Consider the following 10,867-nt stretch of genomic DNA (forward strand, 5'->3'; position numbering starts at 1 on the left):
AGAAGTACTCCTCCACCAGTTGCAGGATCAGTGAGAACCAGATCAAATTTGGCATCACGGAGGCTCTGCATCAGTTTTGTATCCTCGAAAATTGTTTCCATCATGTCAATTATCTGCTTATGGATCAGATAGAACTGTGTCATCCAATCACGCTCTAGAGATAAACGAGTCCACAATGATTGACCTTGGCGTCGCACTGTCAGAGTTCTTGTGATGAATGACTCAAGGTCCAAATCAAAACCACCCGAAGACATGATAGTGATTGTCTTGTAAAGAGCAGAGTCTTCGTCGATGAACCAACTGTTTGAAGGACGTATCACAGTCACTTCATGGCCTCTGGCGTGAAGCTCTTTGATCATAACTTTCATGTTGACCCAGTGACTTCCTTCCAATGGAAACACCAGGACGTTCCCACTGTTTACCAAAAGTGCTTTGCAGAGCAACACAGCAAGTGTCGCCAGGGTCAGTCGGTACATTCCTGAAAGAAATTCTGACAAGAGATGTGAAGACATTAAATGGTAAATGGACTGTTCTTATATAGCACCTTTCTATCTTATCAAGTATCTTATTTTGTATTGAACACTTTTTTAATCTTATCAAGACACTCAAAGCACTTTACAGTATAATCTGTGTCCTCATTTACCCATTCATACAGCACTCTACTGGATTTCTACAAAGCTAATTGGACAAATCATTCTAAAGAGACTAATCAGTGATTTTTCACATTCATACACCGATGGGACACACATCAGAGGCTATGAGGGGTTCAGTGTCTTGCCCAGGGACTCTTGGGCAAGTGACTGCTGGTAGATTCGAACCCCCAACTCTTGTATTGGAGGACAACTGCTCTAACCACTCAGCCACAGCCGCCCTCACCTTCACTGTACCGAGACTTCTGTTGCTTAACCATCCAGACTTGATGCCTTGTGAAATTTTCCCTTAACCTTTAGTCAAGTAGTCAAATCCAAACTAACCTTGATAACAAAATATGGAGGTTTATCCCGTCTTTTTGTTATGGATCTATCCTTCAGGAGTGTTCAGTACAGTATGTCTAAATGAAACTTAATACGTGCCTACGGGTTGTTTTTGAACCCATCCAGACGACCTGACTTAACGTTTTAGATTGTTCTACCTGGATTATGAGCATGCATGAGGATATTAATACGTGTCTAGTTTGTGCACTTTTTTAAACGTTAGTGTTTTGTTTGAATGACATACCTTCCAGATCGGTATCAGCTTACTGATTACACAACCACAAGGGAGAAATTCATGAAAAACCCAGCAGCTTTACAGAAGCATTTATTAGATGTTTCAAGTTTCACAGCTATGTTTATGTACTTGTGTCCTAGCAGACACCTTAGTAGGCAGAAAGCAGGTTTAGAAGCTGTGCTTTTATGTTTTAAAGATAAAGTTTCAAGGGTTCTTTTATTCTTTGTAAACTGTAAAAAAAAATGCAGCTGCAGCTTTCCAAAGGACTCGTGATGTTATGTAATACTTAATGAACAAAATGTTCCCTGTTCCCCTAAAGGCAGTAATAATGTCGTGTGAATGCTGAGTCAGCAATTCTTTGTGCTTTTTGATGTTTACATCAAACGTTCAGCTCAATCTGGAATAATGCGCTACGACTTTAGCTTTTTGTAACTTTAATACAATAAAAAAAAAATATTTTAAATAAAAATATTTTATAGATACATTGAAATTAACTCAGTTTCTTCAAAACATTTTATTTGAAATCTGCTTTCCTAATTTTTGGTTTATTTTTATGCTAATTTCAGCTTTGAACTGTCATTTTTCTACTTATAGATTTTAGATACTGTTTATTTTTTAGCATTACTGTGTCCTTTATTTTACTCATGTTAGCGTTTAGATATCATTCTGGTTTTATTTTTATTCTTTAGCTCATTGTAGCTACAGCTTTGTGTTTAACATTAGCATTTTCTTTGTTCATTTTAGCTGCTTGCTAATTTCAGCTACGGTTTTGCTAAGTTTAACAATTGTTTTGCTAATTTCATCTACTATTTGTTTCATTTTGGCTTAAGCATATATTTAATCTTTTAGCTACAGTTTTGCTAAATGTAGCTACTTTTTGCTCATTTCAGCATCTTTCTTGCTGCTTTTAATTTTAGCTTCGTCAGCAGATTTCAGCAGCCAGTCAACGCTGTGTATTTCTACAGAAATCTTACTTTAATGTAAAAGTAGATGTGGATATGGAAATGTTAAAGAAACTACAAACCAAAATGTAACAGTACACCAGAAAGAGGTCACAAATTTTAAATATATGGGAAAAAAATGTGACAACTCTGGAGCATTTAGTTTTAATAAACCAAACTAAGTTTTTTTTCCAGGAGCCCTGTGGAAAACATGAGGCAGTCATAATCTTCTGCATCAGAAAACCATTTTCAGAGTATCCAAGAGTCTGTTGCAAAACATTTAATCTGTTTTCTTAATTAATGAAATCTGTTCTTTACAGTGGGATTGCTCAGACGCAAGTTCAGACACGTCAACTTAAAATCTCCGGTCCTGTGTGACATTCAAAACTGTAACTAATCAGGATTTAACTGCATTCATTTTACAAAACATGGTTTAAAAACACAATTAAAACTTTGCTTTTAAAAATATTATGTAACATAGATATTTTTGCCTAACTGCTGTATCCCTATACCGCTGCCTGTCACTGTCTTATGTAAAAACTTACTGAGAGCGTTGCAGCAGCAGGAATGTCACGTTTGAGCGGGAGCTCGTCGTTAGTGCATCCAGTCTCCGTCACGGCAGATGTTGGTCTGACTTCCTTCTCTAACAGTCAGAGCAACCCAGTGGGTGTTGGCACTGAGATAACAGGACTAAAGTTCAGAGTGTGGGTTGTATAAGATGGCAGCAGAATAAAAAAGGTCTCTGGGGAGGGCTGAGCAGAGATTTGTGCACTTGATGAACTAAGTTGAACTTTAGATGTAGTAATGTTATACCATTGAGCTGTGGGCGCAGATTTTTATAGAGCAAAGGCAAAGCAACGGAAAAACTCGCTTTCATTAAAGGTCTGGTTTAAGGCCGGGGTTCTCAAACTTTTTGGGTTCAGGGACCCCTTACAGGGAGAAGAAGTTTAAAACTGACTCCCTCATAACCCTCATGTTGATTAAATAATTTCCTTCAAATTGTCTCTTTAATACAATGGAAAATATTTGTGTAACATTGATACTGAAGACCTGCTCTTTAAGTGTTAATACAGTTTTTATACTTTTAAACACGGGGCATTTTTCATTTAAGACAGACCTAATTAACATTTTTAATTTCAATTTCCAAAATTTACAGTTTTGAGAAAATTAACAGTATCAGAAGCCACTTATTCACGTAATGAACATAATAAATGTATTGCCAGTTCTTCAAATTATTACAGAAAACTCTTTACATAAAACTGAACAGAATCTGAACAGCAGAAGTCGTGCCAAGTTACAGGGCTTCATTTGTAAACCGATCGATGCTGGAACGCAAATACTGTGTGTGAGTGTGCGGGGGGGGGGGGGGGGGGGTCTTGGGGGCCTTCCCCAGAACATTTTTAATAAAGTAGATGTGATTTCCTGCATTTTGGTGTATTTTAATGGATTGTTAAACATCTACCTGCTTGTAAAAAGCCTTTCATGGAATACATTTCACCAAAAATCACTTTATGATGAAAAGGAATGAACTTACTGCTGATTTAACAAAATTTTGGAAATTACATTTTCAATTCAATTCAATTCAGTTTATTTATAAAGCGCCAAGTCACAACAGAAGTCGTCTCAGGACACTGAACAGAAACATTCATATATAAAAATAATAATTTAACATTATTTATCTGAGGAGCAGACTGCTTTGAGTTTAACTCCATCACAGAGCTCTCATGTTGAGCAAGCATGAAGGCGACAGTGGGAAGGAAAAACTCCTTCATGAGGAAGAAACCTTTAACAAAACCAGGATCAGGACAAGCGGCCATCTGCTTTGACCGGCTGGGTTTGAGAGGAACAGATACACAATGGCAGGTCAAGAATCACATGTTAAGATAAAAATAGTATCAAGTGAAAACTATTCAGTTTTAGCAAATCATTTAAGGAAATGAGGTCATTTTGTCCTCTAGTTGTCTAAGCTTAAAGCAGCATAACAAGCCAACCCTAACTATAGGATTTATCAAAAAGGAGATTCTTAAGTCCAGTCTTAAAACTGGACAATGTGTCAGCCTCACAGACAGAAACTGGAAGTTGGTTCCACAAGAGAGGAGCCTGATAACTGGAAGATCTTCCTCCCATTCTGCTTTTGGAAACTCTAGGAACCACAAGTAAACCTGCAGTCTGAGAGCAAAGTGTTGGTAAAATATGGAACAATAAGATCTCGAATAAAAGATGGAGCTAGGTTGTTGAGGGCTTTGTAGGTTAGAAGTAAGATTTTGAATTCAGTTCTGGATTTGACAGGGAGCCAATGGAGAGAAGCTAAAACTGGAGAAATATGATCTCTCCCACTAACTCCAGTTAAGACTGGCAGCAGCGTTTTGGATCATACTTTTTAAAGAAGTATTTGGACACCCAGATAACAAACCATTGCAATAGTCCAGTCTAGACGTGACAAATGCATGGACCAGTTTTTCTGCATCATTTTTAGATGAGATGTTTATAATTTTAATTATATTTCGCAGGCGGTTCTAGTAACGTTTTTAATGTGGGGGATAAAAGACACGTCCTGATCAAAAATAACACCAAAGTTTTTAACATTAGAGCAGGGGGACAGATTAATGCCATCTCAAACAATCTAGACATTATGTAATCTATGTGATATTTTGGAATATCAATGCTCAAAGGATGTGTTGAGGATGCCTCTCAGTTACAACTACACCAAATCTGTAAAACTAACAGTTATTACCTTGTTTGTGTTGTCTGAGGTCAGTTAGCTGTGGAGGCCATCTTGACTCCAAATATCAACGAGTTGTAGATAAACGGCCAGTGATTACTTTCTGAGAGTTTCACTCAACTCCGTCCAGTGGTTCAAACAAACAGACAAAGACATTATTGCCTTTCAGCCCCATGATAAAGATTTATTTTGTTTGATATACTTTTATAGATACATTTTTTTTCTTTTGCCTCACTGAAACTCTGAACATTGTTAACATTAATTGCTTCTCTGACTCAATTTTACCCAAAATAATCTACTTTTTTTTGGTTGTTCTTGTTATTTATAGTTAAATCTTAGCTTCAGCCCCTCCAGTATTCTTATATTTTTATCAACAGTTGAGTTTTAATAAAGCAGGATCACTTAACAAAGATGATAAACCCAAGTATCTGAAATGTGTACTCAAGGTAAAGTCACCTGACAAGAAGAATAAAGAAAAGTACATCAATAACAGGAAAGAGTTGGAGGTAGGACAGTACGTAAAGGTGCTGTGAGATGAGTGTAAGTTGAAGGTCAGCGTTTAACCAAACAGACTGGATGTTCTGCACATGCAAAGACTATATAACATCAATCAATAAGTGATTGCACGAGATAATTAACAATAAACTGAATCAGAGACGTTAAGGGGAATGATAAGATCATGAAAAGAACGGTCGTGTATCTCCGTTAAAGCAGATTTTATGTTAACAGGACTGAGCAGGAAGAAGACATGAAGCGTTTTTAACAACACAAAAAAGGTTTTAAGCAATAGTTTACTTTCAGAGTTAATAATTAATACTACATACCGTGTCTTAAAGTTTAGACGTGTGAGCAAAGAACAAATAAAATCCCCTTTTTATAATGAAAGTTACCTTCTTGTATGATTTTTGCATGTTCATCTTTAGATCTGTGCTTTAGATGCAAGAACTTTATGACATATTTAACTGAAAGTAAAGTTCACGGACTCTTTTTATGGACTTTATGCTGCAACGGTTGACTGTTAGTCATAAAAAAGGTGGTAACAAAAAAAAAAAACAGCTCTCGTGCAAAGTAAGATTTTTATCTTTTCTGTTTATTTACAGCTGTTGACTAAAAATCACCTGCTGCTGAAAAAAAGAGGTGTTTTTGTTCATCTTTGTGTTTGTTAGTGAAATATCTCATCTCAGATTTTAATTAGGCACTCAAAAGTAATTTATCAAATCATAGTCAACACAGAAACTTGGTTAATTTGACAAATATTGAGCTAAAATTTGGCGTGGTAGTAGCTGAGCATACAGCCGCTAACAGATCACACAAGAGATGTAGCTTGAAAACACATAAATTGTTATTTTCCATATTTGACCACAGCTGCTCTTGGTTTAAATCTCTGTCATGAAAGGAAGCGGGTGACGCTCCTTCTATGGGCTTTTATTCAGGAGTGGAGTTGCTGCCATGTTGTCGTTGTTTTGACATCAGGATGTTGTTTTAGAAAGATTTTTCAGACAAGTCTTAGCAAGACGAGGCCTTTTTTTACAGCTCTGTTACAAACCGTTCAACATTCCCCTGGAAGAGCGAGATTAGTTAGCTGGGAGGAGAATATTCATGGGGGTTTCTCCTCAAAACACATGACCTGGTGCAAATGGATGGTTGGAAACCAAGAATTACCAAGAGGAAATAAAAAGCAAATTACTTTATTTGTTTGTTTTAGGGTAGAAATTATGCTGATGCATAAATCCTGAAGTGCCATTTTATTTTGTTCTGTTCACAATATCAGTCTGTTTTCAGGCTCCACAGATTTGGAAAAAAACATGAAAATTACACATGAAAACTTTGGCTTACACACGTGTCAAACTCAAGGCCCGGGGGCCGAATAGGGCCCTTGTTAATGTCTTATCTGGCCCCCAAGATGGTATTTTAAAAGTAAAATAGTTTTATCACCTCATTTAGTGCAGACTTCTCATGATAGTAGGCCAAGTTTGATGTTAAAAATATAATTGGAACAATGTCTTGCTGAGACCAACATATCTCTTGTTGAGGAACCTGCAACCAAGAAAAGATGTGAGGTTTCTGACTGGAGGTCATGAATCGACTGAAACTAGCCCTCGGTCTGAAAGATGTTAGTGTTTGTCCCATTTTGTAGGTGAGTTTGACGTCCCTGGTCCTATCTGTTGAATTTCAATGGAAAAAACGAGCAAACTCAGCCCTGTTTGGAGCTCTGCAGCCACAGCTTTCCTCAGCAACATAAGCAAAGTAAAATGTTGGTTATGAAGAGTAACCATTAGGCTTTAAGTAAAGCTACACACTGTCGTTGTCTTTTAGAAGCTTTGCCACCAAAACCGGTGTTTTTTGTTCCCTCTTCATCTCCAGTCTCACCATCTCGAAGCCCCCACAGCAGCCAGGCAGCCGATGTGACACCATTTCCAAACCGTTCCTGGTGCTCAGACACAACCAGATCTATGTCCTCACCGAGCAGCACTCTGCACAGAAAGCATCTCAACGTACCTCATCTGGAGCAGGACGCCCCCTCCTCTGACAAAGATGGAAGCTGCTACACCGAGCTGTACCCTCAGAGCTACGTGGAGCGGCTGCAGGCAGAGGAAGGCTCGTCCAGCTCTGACCCGCTGAGGACGGACGATGTAACTGCGTCCTTCTCACCGGTGGTGGAGACGGTCTCTTGCTTCAGACCCAGCAGGTACCTGTCAGCGCTGATGTCCAAAGAGAACAAGCCTCTGGAGGTGAACATCTTGCGGAGCATGAAGGAGCTGCTGGTTGAGGTCAACCCCAGAACGGCGGCCCAGCACATCACCATGACGGACTGCTTGGTAAAAACCACTAACATCAGTGTTTCTATTCTTATTAATGGAGTGGATTTTTAACACTCACCACCAGAACCTGCAGAAAATATGCGTTAAATGGACGTCTACAACTGATTTACATCTAGAATGAAGAATTCAAGGCAGCAGCCACAGCCGACCAACCAGCACAAAGACGGCTATAATTCAGTCAAATTTACAGATATTCACCTAAAATGTGGCGTGGTAGTAGCCGAGAGTCATCCTCAAAACATATTCTGAGCACATTTAGTCATTTATGTCTCTTTGCAAAATATTTCAGGAACCACTTAAAAGAAACTTACAGGATATAATTATTGTAAATATATCTACAACTTAATAATTGTGGTAAACGACTCTTAACAAGGTTGATTCGGGTCCTCTGGACGGGTTTTTCTAGTAGGTGACTGTTTTCAGTTTTAACGTGGGAACACTAATCCCCTTATTTATTTAAGAGTTTATTTCCAGGAACAGGAAATGTGCAATTAATCCAGTCTGGAATGCAAAAATATTTATTTGATATGATGGAGTTACCGCCTCTCTGGCTCAGCGTGGCTGTTTTAATGGTTGAAATGTTTAATGTTGACTAACGTGAATATTACGTATCTCACCCGTAAGATTAAACAACTAATAATCAGTCGTTTCAATGATGTTTTGGTTTTATTAAGCTTTTCTAATTTTATCTGTTTTATATTTTCAAACATAAATTTATAAGATCTGGCGTGATTTTTTTTTATTTTTTATTTTTGTATAATTGTCATTTCTTAATCTGTTGAAAAGTGTGTTTTTTTTGTGCTTTTATGCTTTAACCAGAACTACATAAATCTGCACCTGATGCTGCAACACTTTATAAAAAGTCACTCAGTAAAACCAAAATATATAAATAAGTGTTTTTTCCAAATATTTGGTTTCTAGGTGGGGCGAATTTTGCAGGTGACTCCGGAGATGCAAAGGATGATGGGAGTTAGTTCTGGGATGGAGCTGCTCACGTTGCCACAAGGCCAACAGTTAAGACTGGACCTGCTGGAGAGGTGAGCGCTGTTCAATACGTGCAGCGGCCTCGCCGATTCATTCACAGCACATAAAACATGACCTCAACTGGGGGTTCTGTTGGCTGCAAGCTGAAAGCTCTGCCACAAGATGTCCATAAATCCTACAAATACTCTGAGCCGAGTTTATTTAATGACTGTTGTGTTGGGCTTATTGCACTGTCACATGAAGAAAAAATAATAATTTAAACCTATTTATTCAAATGTGATAACCACTAAAGTACATGATCTGAAGAAACCTCCTGAAAATTGTCTTAAGAGTATCTATAAATATAATACTAAAATAAGAAATGTTGTTAACAGCTCTAATAATCATGCTCAAGTTCAAAATGTTTAACATAGTTGAAGCTTTAATTTGTACTCTGACAACAGATTTTAGAGCTGTTTTCTTTATTTGACAATAAAATGAAACATAATTTTATTTAACTGAGCTTTGTTGCAACTGAAAAAAAATATATTTTACTCTTTATTTATTAAGTTATGTTATGTGAATAATCAATCATTTGGTAGTTTGCACCGTGATGAAGAGGACCAGGGCCACGGTGCTAATTTTCTGTTTTCCTTGTAAAATCCTTAGTTTTACTCAGAATTTTGAGATTAAAGTCAGAATTTTTTGCTTCAATTTCAGAATTCTGAAAAAAGTCAAAACTCTGACTTTTTTCGTTAATCTCAAAATATCTGAATTTAGAGACAAAGCTCTAATTTTAATCTCAGTGCTCTGAGAAAAAAGTCACAAATCTTAACTTTTTTAAATAATTTTAATCTCAAAATATCTGAATTTAGAGACAAAACTCTTATTTTATATCGGTGTTCTTAGAAAAATGTCACAAATCTAATTTTTATTTTAGATTTTAATCTTAAAATATCTGAATTTAGAGACAAAACTCTAATTTTAGGTTTTAATTTTAAAATATCAGAATCTGAAGAATAAAGTCAGAATTCTGGCTTTTTTCAGTTTATGACCAAAAACATTTTTACATTAACCTAATCGTCTGTATATTATATTGCAGGCTGTAAAACATAATGGATGCTCAATAAATTGATTAAAAATAATCAATATTTTCTTGGATCGTGGTGACTAATGCCGTTTTTCAGTATCTTCTGATTCATAAAATTGACTGTCGGCCATTTTTCCCTCTGAATTAGTTTCCCTGCTGACGTGCTGCGTGTGCTCCTGCAGGTTTCAGACCATGGCCATCATGTTTGCAGTAAACCTGCTGGGCTGCACGGGGACGACTGAAGCTCGGGCCGCTCTGCTTCATAAAATCATCCAGATGGCCGCAGAGCTGAAGACCACCATGGGCAACCTGTTCGGCTTCGCTGCCGTCATGAAAGCCTTGGAGCTGCCGCAGGTGAAACATTCATCCTTTATGTTAATTTAAATTTTTATATTTATTGGTGGAGATATGTAACAGTGACACTGGCAGAGATCTAACTAGTTAAAAGTTCGATAAGGTCGATTGTTATGGACAATAAAACTGTCACTCACCTCCAATAAAATATGGACTGTCACCCCTTACCCACTGTGATTAAAGCATAATGTTCTACAGTCATACTTTTATCTTTTAGTGTTGTCATGACTTGAATTTCCTGATATAAGTGAGACCTTTACTCTGTAATGGGCTTTATCAGAATATTTTTAAAGACTTTTAAGTCCAAACCTCTTTGAATGCCAAACCCTCTTCTGAGGATCAGACTGCCAGCAGCAGCTTGTTGCAGCTCCTCAGACTGAAGAAGTCCTTTGGATAAAAGACGAAACGTTTCAACAAGAAGAATCCACAATGCCAGGGGGGCGCATGTGACCCCGTGGACCATTTTGCAGCAGGGGAGTTTTTTTTTTTTTTTTTTTTTTTTTTTTTTTCACCATTTTCATTTTGTCAGGGTGCGTTCAGCAACTGTTCGCAAAAATCTGGCAACTCTCAGGTTTACTGATAATAAAGTTATGAACAAATATGGCTGTCTTGTTGTTTGCGGAGCTGTGCTTGAATCGTGTCACTTCCCTCTGCTGCTGAAACTCCAGCACCTCCTCAGCTGGGGACGCTCTGGACGCTTGTCACCCACAGCACACATGCAACAAAGAGTATCAACTCAAAGCGAGAGCGTTACCTGCCCCCTCTT

The 10,867-nt window shown here is 37.6% G+C and overlaps 1 protein-coding gene across 1 annotated transcript in view; it reads left to right on the forward strand.

Annotated features, from left to right (window-relative positions):
• The window catches only part of LOC119413002 (SH2 domain-containing protein 3C-like), a 54,115-nt gene that overhangs the window by 41,671 nt on the left and 1,577 nt on the right, over positions 1-10,867 (forward strand). The window contains exons 8-10 of the mRNA XM_037680013.1: positions 7,237-7,691; positions 8,616-8,731; positions 9,930-10,101. Of these exons, the coding sequence (XP_037535941.1) occupies positions 7,237-7,691; positions 8,616-8,731; positions 9,930-10,101 (743 nt within the window). The remainder of the gene's footprint in view (positions 1-7,236; positions 7,692-8,615; positions 8,732-9,929; positions 10,102-10,867) is intronic.

Source organism: Nematolebias whitei, chromosome 8 (genome assembly GCF_014905685.2).
Source record: "Nematolebias whitei isolate Nwh7 chromosome 8, NemWhi1, whole genome shotgun sequence".
Classification (NCBI taxonomy): domain Eukaryota; kingdom Metazoa; phylum Chordata; class Actinopteri; order Cyprinodontiformes; family Rivulidae; genus Nematolebias; species Nematolebias whitei.